This window comes from Magnolia sinica, chromosome 5, assembly GCF_029962835.1.
Source record: "Magnolia sinica isolate HGM2019 chromosome 5, MsV1, whole genome shotgun sequence".
NCBI lineage: Eukaryota > Viridiplantae > Streptophyta > Magnoliopsida > Magnoliales > Magnoliaceae > Magnolia > Magnolia sinica.
This window is the reverse complement of record NC_080577.1, coordinates 99321300-99341678: the sequence shown is the minus strand read 5'-3', so window position 1 is coordinate 99341678 and position 20379 is coordinate 99321300. Positions and strand designations below refer to the sequence as shown.

At 39.1% G+C, this 20379-nt stretch overlaps 1 protein-coding gene across 1 annotated transcript; it reads right to left on the bottom strand.

The window, feature by feature from the left end:
- Positions 1-1669: 1669 nt before the first annotated feature.
- LOC131246412 (stearoyl-[acyl-carrier-protein] 9-desaturase, chloroplastic-like) lies at positions 1670-19496 on the bottom strand. The gene is made up of 3 exons (XM_058246518.1): positions 19280-19496; positions 3554-4058; positions 1670-2416 (listed from the first exon to the last, which is right to left on the bottom strand). Exons 1-3 carry the CDS (start codon positions 19393-19395, stop codon positions 1856-1858), a joined length of 1182 nt encoding a protein of 393 aa, XP_058102501.1. The 5' UTR covers positions 19396-19496; the 3' UTR covers positions 1670-1855.
- Positions 19497-20379: the final 883 nt, after the last annotated feature.

Below are 20379 nucleotides of genomic sequence, written 5' to 3'. Positions count from 1 at the left end.
ATGAATGCTTAAAGTTGTGTATTTGCTTTTTGAATTCCACGTTCTTGATATGAATGCTGAAAGAGAGTACAGTTTGCCATTTGAACTTCATCGGACTAGAAGATCCCAATCCAATTCAACAGTGCATCTATAACGCCCACTAATAATGTTTTGTAAAGAGTCGGAAACAAAACTCACTTACGTTGCCTTTCAGTATCAAAATGTATCAAGGTTGAGTTGAATTCTGATTTTATTTTTTTCAAAATCTGCTTGTAATCTGACCTGTTCCATGGCAGCAAGGCAGAATTTTTAGTTAGTTTGTTCTCTAAGGATTCCTGCTTCCAAAGGATATAGATGACAAAATTACTCAATGAAGAAATAGTAGAAGTCATCACTATTTACCTAATGTGGAAGCAGATTATTAGGACCATTCATGATTTAAAAATATTATTTCAGGCACCCAAACACTGTGTGATAAGAATATTCAGAATTCTGCTCAACACTGCAACTTCTTTTCCAGTAATGGTTGGTGGCACGTTTTTGTTGTCCTGCCCTTTTCACAATAAGGGTGGTTGATTTGATAAGGAAAAAAAAAAGCAGCAGCAAATAAAGGATGTCTGAAAGTAGAATGATTACCAACAACTAGCTAAGATCTTGAAATAGTACGGCCCCAATTACAGTTGATAATTCATTGGGCCCTATTTAAGAACGGTGTTCCTTGGCATATCATCGTTTTCAATTTTTGATAGATTGGGAGATGAAAAGGGTACAATTTTCAATAGATTGGGAGATGACAAGGGCCAATGGAAACAGTTTTTTCGGGAGCTGTGGAACCTGATGAATTTGGATGGTACCCAAAAACAAAAGCACGGAGAGAAACCATAGATCTCATGAATTCATTTAAAAATCCAGATGGCTTTAAGAAAGGTGGTGAATTTCAGACTCAAATCTTCTTCCCATGCTTGAATGACTCAAAAGCTTTGGAAAGTCTTTGACAGATACCGAAATTCCAATTCTACAAATTGTAATCGATTCTTTTTATCATATGCATTAATAGAGGACCAAACACCAAAAAGGGCATTGCAATGCCTTTAGCATCTGGGGATTGGCGTTGCTAGGCCTACTACTTTTAGCTCTCTTATGATATTAGAGCATGGATTGCTGACCCATCTAAGTCGACTTGGACTGTCCAGTCCAATTGAGTTCACAATGCTTGACTTGGCCTGACCCAATGAAGGACTGGACAAGATCGTCCGAGTAGCCAAACTGTATGATTGTGTTCAGAAATGATTAAATTTCTATTAGATAAAATACCAATGAACTCATAACTGCCATTGCACTAGTTGCCTGTCTTCTGATGACCGAGCTCAATGGTGATGATGATTCAGCACCAATCTCACTGGAAGCCAAAAATGACCATTTTAAATCACAAGGGCACCGTTAAAATCAGGAAATGCTGTTCAAGTGCTTTCGAAATGTCGTCTCTTTTCTACTTACCTAATTAAATTGTTAATTAATGCAAAAAAGAAAAAAGAAAGAAAGAAAGACTGAAACTAAAACCATAATGTCAAGAACGAGGGAATCATTATAAAGATGGGAGGTGGAATTCTCTATCAGTAAGGAATAGACCAACAATCCGCATTCAATGGGGGAAAAAAAAGAAGGAAAAGATTGGATGGTTAGAGAGAGAGAGACTAAACAGCAAACCCTATTTGATTATATCATAAAAACAAAAGCGTATCTACAACCCCGCCACCGCCCTTCATATCATATGACAAGACAAAAATAACATAGAATTGAAAATAGAGAACAAAAAAAAAAAAAAGAAAAAGAAAAAAGAAGAAGAAACTAGTGCAAAGTGGACATTGCTCTCCTCCTACAGCTTCGCTTCTCTATTGAAAATCCAGCTGAAGGGGATGGTGGGCCCTTCCTTAGCCCTCCCTTGGGCCCTCTCTTCCAGCCTCCTGATCCTTGGTGGCAACTTGCAGACATATTCTTGGGCCCGTCGTCCCTCAGGGGAAAGGCCTGTGATCTTCTCCACGTTCCACCTCCCGACCAGGAATTCAAGTATGTCCGCATAGTCCTTGGCTGTGTAGACCCCCAGCCGCTGCGCAACAGCTGAGAAGTGCTCGAACAGGTTGTCGTCCTGGCCATCATACATCAGGTGGGCTGGCATCGAGATCTTCTTCCTCATCATGTCATCAAAAGCCAGCATTGTGCCATCTGGGTCGACCTCAAACAACTTCTCCACAATCTTTGTGTAGGCAGTCTCATGGCGCTTCTCATCTGAGGCAATGGTCCCGCATATCTGAGCCAGCTTAGAGTCCCCATATTCCTTGGCGTGCCTGGCAGTGTTCCCATGGGAAATGAAGGTCGCTCTCTCCTGAAAGGATGTGTAGACGAATCCCAGGTAGGGGCTGTTCTCCGTCCGTGGATCCTAAGAGAACATACCATTACTTGAGTAAAATTACAGGAGGAATGCAAAGGAATGTTCCCACAGGAGTGTAAGCATGGTAAAGTTGTGCATGATCCTAGTCGTTCACAGCCCCTGATTTTGCCCAGGTTTAAAAGATAGGATGGTCATGCTTGAACTGCACAAGGTCATGACAAGATGGTACACAACCGACCTTTTTTAAAAATAAAAATAAAAAAAATCATGAAATGATTGTGCACATGTGACCAGCTCAATGAGCAGACACACCTAGTTTTTCATCCAGGTATGTCCAAAGTAACCTGATCAACAGCCCAGATCCGGCACGCCAATGCAACACTTGCACATGCTTGAATATCTTTACAGCCCGACTTACCAACATCAAAGACAAGTCTGTAAATAAACTATTCTAATGCAATGTGACGGAGATTATCAACCGAGTAACCAAAGAATGAGGAAGAATTGTAGTCAGAAATCTCACAATTTCTTTACAGAATAACCAGAAAACTCAGGATGTTGGTTTAGTTAAAGGCGAAATCGTGAGATTTTTGCTGCCTACTAATATTGCAAGAACAACAAGTACAGCATCCGCCAAAAGCCTTCACCTTGCAATATACAGTGTAAATGGAGAGTTCTTGCAATATTTCCATGAGTGATGACATGTGCGTTAAGAGTCTGAAGATATGTATTGGGGAACCGAATGCTTACCTTCACCAACCAATGTCTAAGAACTCTAATTCCACTGTTTTTTTTTTTTTTTTGGCGAAGGGAGACCAAATAGATGAAAATCAAATGGCAATGAAGTCAGAGGAATCATATGATCCTCTTCCCTCAGATATGCACAATGCACTCAGCTCTTCAGTTTGTAAAAGTGGGACGCATGGTTCAGTAATTGGGGCAATTGGTCTGTTGGGTCCACCATGAACGAACCATAACCCAAAAGTATACTAGAGGACCCTAGACAATTGGTCAGTTGAATGTGGACACTTGCTATTTTTGGCTTCCTTGTTGCCTATTTGCAGGCCATAAATCGAAAGATTAAGATCATTGGTCTAGATCACTGGACCATGTGCCCCACTTGTACAAACGAAGTGTATTGGGCTGAGGATCGTGCGATTGCTGCGAGTTCAATAAGGATCTTACCATTCCCGACCCGATCAGATATTGAATTGTCTTCTCGATTTGTCTCATGTCGACTCTTCCAGACAAGTAGAGATATTTGTTGAGAAGGTCCCCATGCCTGTTTTCTTCGGCGGTCCATGCCCTCGTCCAGACAGCCCAAGATGTGGGGCTTGCACCAGTTTCATCTCGGACACCATCGAGTGTGTTGAGCATAGTCTGGTAAGTAGGCAGAGCTTCCTCCGTTATCATATCTCCAACCAAACAGACAAAATAATCATCCGGGATTTCCTTTGTTCGCTTTCTAAGTTCTGCAATTTCTTCAAAGAATCCCTCCGAATCAGGTTCTGGCAGGAAATCCTGTGGTTGCCAGCATTTCTCGACAGGCTTCAGGTATGCCAAGATGTTTTCCTCTGCCCAATCTTCCAGGGACTTGAAGATCTCGATTTTCTCTGGCAGCATTGAATGGGTGACCTGAACATGTACCTCGCGAGGAGGGCTGAAGGGCTTCTTTGGAGTTTCAAGCTCCCTATATAAAATGGAATAAATCATGTACCAGAAGCTTATGTTTGAAGGGCTAGAATATGTGTATTTTCTAGGTAGGGCTGGCACATCAGTTCATAGTGGTGGAATACATGCATTGTTGAGAATAATTCAAACCAACGGTCATAAGAACGTTTGAAATTCCACTATTTTCTCACTGTTTGTTGTAACTAAGTTGAATGTGGTCAAGCCACATGTCAGTTGCTGATTAATGCTTTTAGCAAGAATCTCTCAAGTGTTAGGTGCCTACATCATGTCTATAAAAGAGTCTTCTATGTAGTGTAGATATATAGAAAAAATTTAATATACTCTGCTATCATACAATTTCAAGAAAACAGCCCTTATTGTTTTATGTGTGTTATTTGTGAAGTGTGTGTTAATCGTGATTGAGTTCCTGTTACTCCAACAAATTATTTAAACTCAATGGGATGGAAAATAAAGTTTACAAATTGGAGAAAGCTTTGTATGGACTCAAACAAGCTCCAAGAGCATGGTACAGTAAGATCGACAGGTACTTCCTTGATACTAATTTTACGAGTGAAAGTGAACCTACTCTTTATGTGAAAACTCAAGGTATGGAAATCCTTATTGTTTGCTTGTATGTTGATGATATGATATATATAGGCAATTCTATAAGTTTGATGAAGCAATTTAGAGAAAATATAATGTATAAATTCGAAATGACTGACTTGGGCCTTTTACACTATTTTTTAGGCATGCAAATTATTCAAGATTCCAATGGTATTTTTGTATGTCAAGAAAAGTATGCTCATGATATATTAAAAAGATTTTATATGACTAATTGTAATCCTACAAAAACTCCCATGAATACAAATGATAAACTTATGTTAGAAGATGGGTAGATAAAACTAATGGAAAAGACTACAGAAGCTTGATTGGTGGACTAATCTATCTCACTCATACAAGGCCAGATATAATGTTTGCAGTGAGCCTTTTATCCAGATTCATGCAAAATCCAAGTAAACAACATATGGGAGTAGCAAAAAGAGTCCTACAATATATTCGTGGCACATTGAACTTTGGAATCAGGTATCGCAAGGTGAGTGATTTTAAACTTGTGACTTATACTGATAGTGAATGGGCAGGTTGTGCAAATGACAGAAAAAGCACTTCAGGATTTTTGCTCAGTCTTGGATCCGGAATGATATCATGGGCGACTAAGAAGCAAGAAACTACCGCACTATCAAGTTCGGAAGCCGAATACATTGCTACCACAAGTGCCGCTTGCCAAACAGTATGGCTTAGAAGGATCTTATCCGATTTGAAGGCAAAACAAGAAGCAGCTTCGGTAATCTACTGCGACAACAAATCTACCATTGCAATGACAAAAAATCCAACATTTCATGCAAGGACTAAACACATAGAAGTACGTCATCACTTCATAAGAGAACTCGTGGCGAAAGGAGAAATCAAGTTGGAATACTGCAACATCGAGGATCAAATTGCAGACATTTTCACTAAAGCGCTTTCCTGACAGAAATTTGTCAAGTTACGAGAAATGCTCGGAGTTGAGGTTGTTTGAATTAAGGAGGCGTGTTGAGAATAATTCAAACCCAACGGTCATAAGAACATTTGAAATTCCACTATTTTCTCACTGTTTGTTGTAACTAAGTTGAATGTGGTCAAGCCACATGTCAGTTGCTGATTAATGCTTTTAGCAAGAATATCTCAAGTGTTAGGTGCCTACATCATGTCTATAAAAGAGTCTTTTATGTAGTGTAGATATATAGAAAAAATTTAATATACTCTGCTATCCTACAATTTCAAGAAAACAGCCCTTATTGTTTTATGCGTGTTATTTGTGAAGTGTGTGTTAATCGTGATTGTGTTGTTGTTACTCCAACATGCATGACAATCTAGAAGGCCAAAATCGAAGGCCCCTTGTAGATGGAGGTGAGCATAAAGCAAAGGTCACACTGTGATCAGACGATCTTAACCATCTAACACAATTGAACTGAGATCTTTCACCATTTCTTTTTAACTGCCTATTTCATGCTCACCAATTGGATGGATAGAGACATCCAATCACTGTGATTTTCGGGATGCGCTACAAACACTGGGCCCACAACTTGGACAGTCTGGATTGTCGAGCATGTGTCTGGAGTGCACCGTGGATGAGACCCCACCAACCATGGTATTCAAAATCGGTTATGTAACGGCTGTTACATGACAGTAATGGTCATAACCATTACACATTATAGGGCTGTAAAGGCCGTTACAGAAAAATAAGCCATAACGTCCCCGTAATGGCCCAGAAACTTCTTTTTTTCAAAAAAGTAAAATAAAATTGTAACAGCCATTTCGGCCCGTATTGTAACGGTAACGGCAGTGATCATTATGGCCACCGTTACAGTTATGGAACACTTTGCAAACCAACTTAAGAAAATATTGAAATGCACAGAGTAATCTAGCCAATCTTTCCAACCCTTTAATTACCGCGAATGCTAAACAGTTTCCAGAAAAGGACATCTAAATGGCAGACCCCTTCTGTTGCATGGGTTTGAAAATCCCCATGGCATCAGGTTTGGAGGCACATTTGGATGGGGGTGTATATGTGCGTGTATGGAATCCTTGAAAATGTAAATTGTATTCGGAAAATATGAACAAAATTGTGGATGTGTTGAAAGCAACTGGACAATAATTAGAAGACTTGAGGAACAGATGCAAGAAACAATGTGAGAAACGGATGCATGAAACATCTCATTTGACAACAGTTGCTGTAGAAATTAGCTAGAGTTTTACAACAGTTGCTATGGTAGTTAGCTTGAGACATGAAACAAATGCAGGAAACGGGAAGCGAGAAATACCAACATTTGCAAGGGAAAATGGTTTCCTAATATCTATGGTTTTTATATGTCACGCTTGGCCTTTGGAATTTTAAGCACAACAAGCAGGCTTGTTCACCTACCGGGGGTAAGGCATTAGATAGGAATAGGATTGGATTGATGGGGGAAACAGATGCCTAAATCCAACCCAAAAAAGTTGGGAAAAAGGCTGCAATGATGATATGATGAATAAAGATCATATCTTTCAAAAAAAAAAAAAAATGATGAATAAAGATCAGCAGCGACTGTGACAATTCGAGGAATGTGCATCCCATGAAAGGAAAATTCACTGAACTGGTAAAGAAAAAAAGACTGGAATCAGCTGTCAACACTGATTATGCTTCTGATAGTGGGACTGGATTATATAATATCTTGTTGCCGTTCCAGATTATGCAAGTCAAGTTTTGCTAAGGTTGATTATCCTTCAAACTAATAATAACAAATACTAATAAATAAAAGTTTGGAAAAGTTGACATGTCAAACACATCATTTCACAGAAACAAACATGACAATGCTTAAGTCACAACATCCAGTTCCACACAGCACACAAGGAGTTTTTTGATGACCAGTCTATAAACTCAGCCTTGAAGTAAATGATTGAATGGAAAAGTCTAAAACTCAACCAACAAGAAGATCAATGATCCAGTACAAAATCTTACCTTATCGTGCTGCAAATACTCTACAGGATGCAGGTGGGCCACCTATTATCACTAACCTCTGCATAGGGTTCACCATGGACTGCACATGGCAATAAAATCGCCACGATTTGATGATCAAAGCCATCTGATTAAGGGCATGCAAAATGGGTAGTTCCAATAAAAATGTTCTGACCATCCATATCAGTCCCTTGATTGGATAGCTTTGATCATCTGATCAGGGTGATTTTAGGGGCAATCCATGATGATTTCTCCTATCCAGAGGTCCACCATAATTGTAGGAGAGCCTACCCAGATGAATTTGCACCGTAAGAAGAACTCGTCTTGGATCATCAATTGCACGAGTCGAGAATATCACAATCACAAAAAGAACTTGATACCAACAAACACAATAAATTCTCAATACTCTACATCCCATGAAGCATAGAAATTTTGGCAGATCTCTCGTGCAACCTCCACCTTGAGCATAGACTGATCCTTGCATTCTCCACTTGGGACGCAACTCTATCCGCACCCCTGTACGAGAGTGCTCAATCTCACCGATGGCTAGAGAGATTGATCAAGCCTAAGTAATGCTTGAATTTCTTCGTGATCACCGGCTTTGTCAACATGTCCGCGACATTATCGTCTGTGTGAATATTCTAAAACAGAATCTCACGTGAAGTAATGAGTTCCCGTATCTTGTGGAACCTTACATCGATGTGCTTGGTTCTCGCGTGATACACCCGACTCATCACCAGATACATAGCACTCTTGACTATCGCAATGCAACCGAATCGCTTCCTGCTTCACCCCGAGTTCTCTTATAAGACACTTTAACCATAATGCCTCCTTTAACGCCTCTATCGCTACCATATATTTTGCCTCGGTTGTAGACAACACTATCGTAGACTATAGTGTAGATCTCCAACATATCGGTTCGCCTGTTGATGTGATATCATATCCCATAATGGACCTCCTTTTGTCCAGATCACCTGCATTATTTGAATTCAGGTAGTCTACAACTCCACCTGAAGCTTCATGTCCCTCGAACACGATCTCAATATTGACTATGCCCTAAGATACCTAGGAATCTACTTAACAACATTACAATGCTCTTTTCCTAGATTCGATATATGTCTACTGACCACATTAATTGCTTGTGAGATATATGACCTCGTACAAACCATTGCATACATGAGACTCCCACTGTACTCATGTACGACACCCGTGACATATCTGAAATCTTTTCTTCTATACTTGGATACGACCTAGCTGACGACTTAGAGTGACCTACTAGAGGCATGCTAACTGGCTTAGCACCTTCTGCACATTTCCCCTCTGAGAAAGCCACAGCTTCTCGGACTCTCTATCTCTGTGTATCTCCATGCCTATGATCTTCTTTGCAATGCCCAGATCCTTCATATCAAACTCCTTGTTTAACAGAGAATTAAGCAAGAGTATCGCATTCTTGTCCTTTACAGCAATCAACATATCATCAACGTAAAGAATAAGTAGAATGTAGGACCCGTCCTTGAGCATCCTGTAATATACACAATAATCGCACTCACATTTGATATACCCAATCTCCACCATGTAAGAATTGAACTGCTTGTACCATCACCTCGAAGATTGCTTCAGCCCGTACAATGACTTCTTCAGCTTACACATGTGGCTTTCCTTATCAAGCTCCTTGAATCCGTTAGGTTGCTTCATGTAAATGACTTCCTCCAAGTTCCCATGAAGGAATATCTTCTTTACATCGAGTCACTCCAATTCCAAATTAGATTCTTCTACCATAGTAGTAGCATCTTGATTGATGTATGTTTCACGACTGGAGAAAAAACTTCATTGGGTAATGTATCCCTTTACTACAAGCCATGCATTGATTTTTTCGCCATTCTTTTCTATTAATGCTTCATTCTTCCTGAACACCCACTTGCATCTTATAGCCCTCTGACCTTTTGGAAGTTCCACCAACTCCCATGTCTAATTCCGATGTAGGGATTCTATCTCCTACGCTATAGCCCACACACACTTGTCGTTATCTGATGTAGGACATGAAATTCGAATATGATGTGCGAGATTTCAGGCTTAAGATCACGTTAGTTCAGAAACAATTACACAAATTCCATATCCCACATGAAAGTCCAAACCATTCAATTAAGGGAAATCTATGCGGGTCCAGGCCTACACATGTTAAGGCTAGATCTGTTAAAATTATAAACCAAACGATGCTCAAAGATAAGCAGTAATCATCCACACATGCACAACAATCAGTCCATAATCTAAGGGATTCACCAATTTCAATTCAAGGAACCCTAGGGTGAGAAAATGGGCAAATAAATTAAGGATAATGCAATTTAGGGTTAGGGTTTATGAAAAACTGGTATGAGAGGGTAAAATAAGAAGAAAACCTGAACTGGAAGACAGTTCCCGCATGCGGACAACAACAAAGGCCTAGACGCACATGCGTGTGATCACGGCCGCATGTGTGTGGGGCCCACTATTCAGAAAAAAGCCACCTTTACCCTGGTCGGCCAGGGATGGACTCTAAAACCCTCAAATCTCAGCTTGATCTGATGCACGGTTTGTGCGTGGTGCTCCGCCGAAGTTTCAGCCCTCCTGCAGGGTCAGTTTCTGGAAATCTGCTGTAGAGAGAAAAACGACTGCAACTATTGATGGATTTGCAGATGAAATGCTTATAGAAGGAGAAATATGGACGGAAGGTGGGGGCGAATCGGGATAGATGTGGCTTCGCACCACGGTAGTTAACCCTTCAATGAAGGGAAGACTTCGCACCCAATTAGGCTTTACAACTCAGAGAGTAGGAAAACGCAGAATTTCTATTAATCTTCCATCCCTCAAAAAAGCTACAGGGGATGCCTATTTATAAGAAAACCCTATACCCCAAAACTTACGCCATGTGTGCAACCTATTACTTAGCGATGAAGTAAACCAAAATAAAAATCAAACAAAAAAATCTAAAGTGTTCATGATGTTCTAAATAATAATAATAAGCAAAACCTAAAATATGAAATTAATCCGACTAGTGGGCCACGATCATGAGATCCCATGGTGGGCTTTTCTTGACTGTCGGGCCCACTCTTTTGAATCAAAATTTCGTCTCATAACTAGGAAGCCTTCTCTGGACATCGTCATCGATCCAAATTGACGGTGGGGTCCTCCTGGCGTACGTGCGCAAGGGGCGGCGTGCGTGTGCGTGTGCGCATGATGTCTCCATCACATCCTTTCCAGATTTTGCCTCTTGAAAAGTGGAGGGATCTCCACTCTCTATGAACAATACAAAAGAAACCATGTACTTGAACCCATACCAAATCGGGGCTCTAACAGTTCTTTTCTACCTATTCCTGGCTATACTCTCATGTGTATCCTGCTGATTGTTTTGCTCAGTTTCTTGCTCATGTTGAATTTCACCTTCAGTAACCGGCTCAGCTGGCTCCACCTGCATCGACAATTTCTCGGTCTTACCATGTTTTTTCGACTTTTCTACAACGTCCTTATTGGCCTTCAACATTGATGCCTTATCAAAGATAACATCTCTTCTAATGACCACCTTATGTGAAACTAAGTCCCAAAGCTTGTAGCCCTTAACACCTTCCTTATACCCGATAAAGATACACTTCTTAGATTTGGGATCTAACTTCGTCATTTGTCCACACTGCACGTGGACATGCTAGACACTCAAAGATCCCCATCCCTGAGTAATCAACGCCATTGTCTGTTCAAATTTCCTCTACAACCTTAGAGTCTAGCGTTATACATGGTGACCGATTTACAATATAGCATGTCATGTTAACCGCTTCTGCCTAGAAACTTTTAGGCAAGCCCCACATGTAACCACATGCTTCTCGACCTCTTTAATAGAGTTCTATTTATCCTCTTTGCCACCTCGTTCTATTGTGGGGTCTCTGGAGTTAAGAAGTGCCTTGTGATGCATTGTTCCTTGCAGAATTCCATGAATCCCGCATTTCTGTACTCTGCACTATTATCTGACCTGAGACACTTAACATGTCTCCTAGTTTGCTTCTCTACTTCCGCCTTCCATTTCTTGAACTTGGTGAACACATCAAACATGTGCTTCCAGAAGTAGACTCAAACCTTCCTCAAGAAATCGTGTATTAAGCTTACAAAATATTATGCTCCTCACTTAGACGGTACTGTCACTGGCCCCCAGACATCATAATGAATATAATCGAGCACCCCTTCCTAACCGAAACTAAACTTAAATACCCCGATCTGCGACCGAACGAAACCGACTCACTTTTTGATCAAATCGAAAAGGTGCAAATCTTCACAACGCGCAAACTGAGAATCCACCCCTATTTTCTATTGGACTGAATTAGACACCGGTCAAAAGAGAGAGGGCTTCTCTGTACAAGCAAATTGGCGGAATCCAAGGCATCCTGCACAACACTGATAATTGCCGAAATGTAAAAAATAATAATAATAATAAAATAAAAAAACCTCACCAAAACATAGCCAAATAGAGAACACGATGAATAATAATAGATGCACAGTAACCTTAGAATAGTTCAAAATCACCCAAACAAGGGGGGGGGGGTTGTAGGAGGCTTATGAGTCTAGCTAGAGATGGGCTATTTGACAATTAAAGCAAGGTGGACCATTTTAGGGAGAGTCAGAAAGAGGGAAAAAACATCAATTCTTTTTTCATCTCTTCTTCTTCTTTTCAATGTATTTCAACATAATGGGCCCTAGTCCACCAAATCATGCTTGATTTGTGTTTGATGAGGCCTATTTGGTTGACTTCCCAATTTGTTGCGTTTTAACCACTATCTTACTGTTTTTCAACAAAATAGAAATGTGCATATTGAACAGAAAAAATGGCACCGCACACACAATCCATAACAAACAATAAATAATGCCTAAATGCTTTAACACCAAAGTAGATGTCAAAGACTCAAGACTTAGCTTTCAGCAAGTTGGGCAGCCCAATACACCAATGAATACATGTTAAAAACACAAATAAATGATAATTTTTGTATTTCACATTTTCCCCATAAAAAAAATCGCCAATATGGTCCCTTATTTTGTTTTTGGTTCCTATGTTGATCTAGGGACCTAATTTGCCTTTTTATCACAACTTTTGCTTTATTGTAGGCTAGTAGTGAAGACTCGACCTAATGGAATCCTTAATGGATCTCCTTGTAGGTCACTTCATTCGTTATTAAATCCTTTTGTAATTGCTCCTCTTGGTGTCTTCATCACTGCAGGTTGACTATCATGTTGCATGTCCCATTCTTTGCATCTTTGTCAACATATCGTATCATCAGTGGACAAGTCCTCTTGAAACATGGAGAATATTGCATGCAACGAAAGTAGCATCCTCGACAGAATATGAAGATTATTTGCCACCGCCACTGCTGTCATCATAATCATTTAAGCCTTGTACCAATTAATTGGGCTCAGCCGCGCGAATCATGTTCCATCGTTCCACTCTATAAAGGGTCATACCTTCAATTAGACCATAGATCATCAAATCTTTTCTTACTACTACCATCCACATCCTTTTGGGCCTTCCCCTTGCCCTTTTAGAGCCTTCAACTTGTACCAACTCACTCCTAACTAGAGCAATTCTCAATCTCCATTGCACATGACCAAACCATCTAAGTCTACTTTCCCTCATCTTATTACCTATTGATGCTACTCCTAAGTTCTCTCGAATGCATTTATTTCTAGTTCTATCATCCCTCATCTTGCCACTCATCCATCTCAACATCCTTATTTCAACTACACTCATCCTATGAATATGTTGTTCCTTGATTGCCCAACATTCTAACCCATAAAGGATGGATGGTCTTATAGCTATCCTATAAAATTTCCCTTTAAATTTTGAGTGGCACACAACAATTACATAAAACTCCAGAGGCATATCTCCATTTCTTCCACCTAGCTTCAATTCTATAGGCAACATCCTTCTTAATCTCTCCCCTCCTCAGTATTGACCCAAGGTATTGAAAGTGGTAATTTTGGGAGACTTCTTAGTCAACAATCTTAACTAAATCCCCATTTTCACTCTTATTGTTACTAAAATTGCACTCCATATACTTAGTCCGATTAAGTTTAAATCCTTCACATTCTAAAGCACCGCTCCATAAATCTAGCTTTGTATTTACGCCATCCCTCATCTTCTCAATCAAAACTATGCCATATGCAAACAACATACCCCATGGGATCCCTTCCTGCAAATGCCTCTTTAACTCGTACATAACCAATGTGAAAAGGTACTGGTTCAATGCCAACCCCTAGTGTAAGTCTACAGTAATTGGGAACTTGCTTATCTCTCCACTAGTGGACCTCATATTGTTACCACTACCCCATAAATATCCTTAATCATGTCAATATATCCTCTTGAAACTCCTTTCTTTCCCAACTCCCACCAAATTAACTAAGGAACCTATTGTATGCTTTCTCCAAGTCAACAAAGATCATGTTGAGATCCTTCCTCCTCTCCCTATATTTCTCCATCAATTGTCTAAGTAGGAAAATAACTTCAATGGCAGACCTCCCAGACACGAAACCAAAGTGATTTTCTAATACATCCATCTCACGCTTAGTCTTTGTGCAATCACTCTCCCAAAGTTTCATAGTATGGCTCATATGTTTAATCCCACAATCGTTAGTGCAACTTTGTACATCTCCTTTATTCCTATAAATAGGTACTGTTGTACTTTTCCTCCATTTGGGATTTTCTTCAATCTTACAATCTTGTTAAACAACTTTGTCGACCAAAATAACCCATTATCTCCCATATGCTTCCAAACCTCTATTGGTAAACTATCTGGTTCTCAGGGTCTTTCCTATTTTCATCTTTGTCAAAGTTTCTTTCACTTCGGATATCCTAATCCTATTAAAGAATCTCTGGTATGTGATGTCATTTTAGTTTATGGTTCCTTCTATTCCTATGCTTTCAAAGTGGTTGTCATTTGGCACGTTCTGAAAATAGTTTTACATTTCATTGATCTCATTGTCTTTTACTAGTACCCTCTAGTCATCGCTCTTAATTCATCTAACATGATTTGGGTAATAAAATCGTGAATGGCTTTTTGTATATCATTATTCCACCACCAAATTTTCTTATGTGATTGGATTTCCCTTTGGATACTCCTAAAACATCTTTTGCCACTTTCCTAGTGCAATTGACCATCTCATTCCACATAACATTTACTTTTTCCTCGACATTTCACTTTCCTTCCATCAAATTATTTCTGAATAACATAGTTCTCCTCTTACATTCCACCACCTATTTTTTGGACACCTATTAGTTTCACTCCCTTTCTTCTATCTCTTAATGTAAACATCCATAACCATAAACCTATGTTGTGAAGTCAGTCTCTCTCCTAGTATACCCTTGCAACTCCTTACACATTGATTGTTTTGTCTTCCTAGGTAGTTAGAAATTTATTTGGCATGTATTGTATATGATCCGCTTTTGAAAGTTGTTAAATATTCATCTCTTTTCAAAATGTATTTGCTGGAGCTAGATTATATGCCATAGTGAAATCAATGATAGCATTCCCCATCTCATTTCTTCTCCCAAAAACATATCCTCCGTGTGCGCTCTCAAATCCTCTATTTTCTTTTCCTACATGACCATTTAAGTCTCCTCACACAAATATCCTCTCTCCGTCTAGAATTCCTTACATTAGTTCATCCATATCCTTCCAGAATTCTCTCTGGATTCTATCCTCTAACTCTACTTGCAGTGCATATGCACTAATGACACTGGTCATTGCCTCTCCTAACATAAGTATTATTAATAAAATCCTATCACTTACTCTCCTAACATCTATAACTTTATCCTTTAAACAAAGTATAAAAAACAATTACATAACAGTAATGGTGGGAACGGCCTTGTGTTGCAAAGCTGTAACAACCGTTACGGAAAAAAAGAAGAAGCCCTTAACGGCCCATTATAGGGTTGGAACAATTTTTTTTAATGGTTGTAACATTCATTACAGCCTGCATTGTAATAGGAATTAAGGTGGTCGTTATGGCCACCATTTCCGTTATTAAATCCCTTGTCTTTAAATCTTTATCTACCAATATCCTTGCCCCATTTCTATTATTGTCCTTTCCTATATATATCAAGGTTTATGTCCAACCATTTCTCTAGTTTTGGCCCCTTTCCACTTAGTTCCTAAACGCAAGCTATTTTAACCCTCCATTTCATCAGATATACCAAGTCCACGCTCTTGTTAAGTGTTTCTATATTCCATGTGGCAAGACGAATCCTATTCTACTATACTGCTTTACATATGCAAGTACAAAGTGGTATGGGGCCCTATCGCCCTTCCTTATCTTCTCTAGCTAACTAGTGAAGCATGAATGAAGCAACAAAAAGTATAAGCCACTACTATGAGCTGCTAACTATTGTTGCCAATCTACTAGGCCTACAGCTTCTCTCAGGTGGCTCCCGTTATTCTCTAGACATAATGTGATATTTGGCACTTGCCTACTTCTAAAAACAATTGGGCATTGTTGCAGCATGTCACTTCTGGGTGACCGCCTAGCCAACCTTGCCCATTTCTCACTATTCTCATAATCCGATGCAACGAATTGCTTATAGAGAACACTCTAGCATGAGTTTGGAATGCCATATTGTTTACATTCATTATAAGTTATGGCATAAGTTTGACGCTGGATGCAACCCTCTTTATCCGGGCAGGGGGTTGGTAACAAGATCACATAACTCCCACAGGCACAGTGTGCTAGACTATTACATAGGTTGATTACAATCAAGAGCTATCTAATAGTCTATTGCATAGGATCATTACAATCAGCAAGTTGATTACAATTAATGAGTTTGATCACTATGATCTAAGCCACTAATATGTTCCCTAGGGTAACTGAACATTTGTAGGAAGATGCTAAAAGAACAAGTAAATTTCTCAAAACATAATAAGAAGACTATTTGTCATACTAAAACAAATTTCACCCACTCGTTCTTGGGGCCGGGAATAGGCCCACCCAGCTAGAGCGGTTCAAGATACCAGCATGAGACCTTTCTAGCCCAAAACGGAAAGTAAGCATTCCAACAAGGGAAAAAAAATTAAACCATGCTAAAATTATTCAAATCCCATTGAACCAGCAAATCTAGTTGATCAAGCGTTTAAAAAAATAAAAAAATAAAAAATTGCACCTAGTTCTCAAATAAGTGAGACAAACACAAGCCAACATATAGCAATCAATCATCCAACCAATAAAAAGAAAACAATGGGCATTTCCATCCAAACAAATAAATAAATAAATAAAATTCATGCATACATCAATCATCTTGCATGCATCAAGTACATCCCATGAAAAAGCATTTAATCAGATCAACCTATGTGTGTTCGGGGTGAAACGAAATGCAAAATCAAACTGACTCTAAATAATATGAAGCATATACATGTCTATGCATACACGGAGACCCAAACAATACAAAAGAAAAACAAAGCCGAAAGAAAAACCCAGATGTATTGATCATCCTCCAACTAAAGGGAAGCCTAAGACATCCTATAACTAGTGTTTGAAGTATCGGTATCGCTACAAGATTTGCTGGCCAGGAATACGGAAACAATATGGATATCGCCGAAAATATCGCTGATAACCAGAAATGCGGGGAAACATAGGGAAAACGGTGGAATTTTCAGCGAAACTTCAGGAGATGTTAAAATGTACATATTTGCATATTTAAAAAAATTTTAAAAAAAAATTGCAAAAAGAATGCATACATAATAAGTTTCCATTTAATGGGGCCTTAGAAGCACGTGTTGTTGAAAGAAATCAGTCCAACTATCCCATCCGGCCTATTTAACCATCCAAACATCCATCGATATTGTAAAATATCAACAACATATGATATTTCACCAAGAAATCATCAACAATTGGAAAGGAAACGAAAGATTGTGGTTTCACTATAACACAATGAAATAAGAAAAACATGAAATTTCAATGTAAGGATAATTATGAGAAATAATGATATTTAATAATTTAATTCTAATATGCCCATCAGAAAAATACTTATTTTAAAACTAATACTAAAATATTGGCGATTAAATTAGCGATATTGATACGTTGGCAATACTTAGCGATACATTACTAATACATTGAATTTCCGATACTACCGCCGTTATCAGTATCGCTACCAGTGTTATCGGTATCGCTGAGCTGGAGATAAAGATAATATCGGAGATAATTCGAACACCGCCTATAACATAATGAAATAAGAAAAACATGAAATTTCAATATAACGATAATTATAAGAAATATTGATATTTAATAATTTAATACTAATATGCCCATCGGAAAAATACCTATTTTACTACTAATACTAATAACCAAATGTAAATCAATTATATGACATAGAAACCCTTTAATCGCACCAAATCCAATTCTGAAATCTAAGTGCTTCTCATTTTGGGAGAAATGACCCACACAAACATCATTCCAAATGATTAAAAATAATGCGGCCTTTGTGAATAATTGACGCAGAGCCACCTTAAAGTACAGTTGGCGGCCCTTCAATAGAATGACAACTGATTGCCTTTAGTCATTAGGGCTAGTGAATTTTGGGATGGGATGGTAGAATTCCCAGCTATAGCCCTTTCGACATCTTACATCAAAATGATTGACACCGGCTACTCAGACTAATATGACTACCGAGTTGTCTTCAGGGTTGAATCCATCTGCTCTTTCAACTAAATAAACAAACAAATCAATAAAAGCACAAGGCAACAAGAAGAAATCACACATGCATCTTTGTTTTGATAAATCACACATGCATGCATGATGCACCAATTAAATACCATAAAAAACAGCAGCGTCCAAGAACCCACACATACATACAGAGATGTGTGTGTGCGCGCAAGCATATTCCATCAAGAATCTGCATGCATCAGTTATCCTAGCCTACCCCAAACACACATATATTAAAAAAATAATAAAAAAAATTAAAAAAAATTAAAAAAAAAATCTATTAAGATGGCATTTAAAGACAAAAGCCACATAATTCTCAATGAATATGAAAGAATACATCAAACATCTTCCAATCTTCCAAATAAGAAAAGAAATTCACATACATTCCCCCACAAACCGAGCCAGAAAACCACACATACATCAATTAACATTGCAATTCAACGTCCTGAAAAGACAACATGGAAGAGATGCTTGCTTCCCAAATTAATATAATATCAAATGCATTCCAGATAAGACCAGAAATGAACAGATAACGAATTGGGGCAGAAAAGGCAGAAAAACCATAATCGCAGACATCATGGTTCTGGTTTTCTTCCCCTGCTCAAAACGACTACAGGATGGATGAACATTCATTCTGCCAAAATATAATTCCCGTTTGCAATTTGGGACGCATCCAAACGCACCCTAATTTCCTAAAGGCACCTAATCCATCGAAAAAGGAAAACCACGTTTAAAATCCAACCATTTTCCAACAAAATCGAGCAAACAAACAACAACCCACATTGTGGAACATGGCCAAAGAATCCGAACACGCCAAGATCACGAAAATCCCACAAAATCTAACCAAAATTTCAACGAATCCAAGCAGAAAATCAACAACCCACATCATAAAAAAAAGAGCGACAAAAAAAGAAAAGAACAAAACAGAACCTACTATTCCATATCAAGAGAAAAATCTAGTCATCGGCTGGATAGTTGGAAAAGAAGAAAGAAGGAAGACTAACTTGGTATTGGTGCGAAGCGTCGAGGCCATCAAAAACCTAGAAGATCTGCCATGGCCGTGTCCGAAATGTGGGAGTTTCTGAGATTGGAAGGTGAGTGGAGATAGCTTCAAAGCCATTTGTGAAAATGCCTGAGAGAGAGAGAGAGAGTGACCGAGACGGAGAGAGACAGAGTATTCTACAAAAACCAGGTGGTAAGAACTGCGTGCCCGCAGTCGGAGAATAGAGAGTGGCCATTAATAAGAGACACATAGGGAAACGCCCCCTCCCTTTCTTTAAATTACAATACTGCCATTTTCCCTTGTACGACACGGGAGCAAACTGGCAGTTACGCGGGGCTGTGTGGGGTCCACAAAGATGACCTTTGGAAAGCCATTCTGTCCTTCTGTTTTTAAAGACCACGTTAGAATAAATAATAAAAAACAGACAGATCCAAAACTCAGGTGGGCCACACCAACAAAACAGAGAAAATTTAGATCTGATTATGATGTTTATGTGCCATCCAAATCGTTCGTAGAATTATTACCACTTACATAAACTGTAGTAACAAATATCATACTGATTCAAGAATTCCGGCATTGACAGCCGTTCAATCCCCAATATTTCGTGTGGTATGGCTCACATGAGTCATGGATCTGTGTAATTTTTAGTATCCTATCCTTACTGTAGTCTGCCAAAACAGATGATGGAGTGGATTTGTCATGGACGTCTCTATGCGTGGGTCATTAGCAATCCGCTCCAACGGACACATGTCATGCATCACACGTTTTGCTGGAATGCATTCAAACGTATTTCGTAAGGATATGTCGACGGGCATCTTTGGAAGATCCGAACCGTTTATACGATGGCACTGCCTGAGGTCTTGTTTTATGTGAAGGAAGCGGATTGGGTGGTGTGCGACGTGCCACCGACCTCCCCGTGTTGATGTCAGCGAGTACTATCAACCCACTATGACTTATGTGTTATATCCAAACCGTCGGTCAATTTGGCAAGATCGTTATAGGGCTACAGCTCAAAAAAATATATATAAATTAGACCAGACCACAAAGCAATGGGAATCGAATGTCTATCACTGAAAACTTCCAAAACTTCTTGAAGGTTAA

Excerpts from the sequence above, each read along its gene's own strand:
- LOC131246412 (XM_058246518.1), bottom strand. The coding sequence starts at position 19,395 with ATGGCTTTGAAGCTATCTCCACTCACCTTCCAATCTCAGAAACTCCCA. Across the intron at positions 4,059-19,279 it reads ACGCTTCGCACCAATACCAA|GGAGCTTGAAACTCCAAAGA; the intron begins GTTAGTCTTCCT and ends CATTTTATATAG. Across the intron at positions 2,417-3,553 it reads ATCTGATCGGGTCGGGAATG|GATCCACGGACGGAGAACAG; the intron begins GTAAGATCCTTA and ends ATGTTCTCTTAG.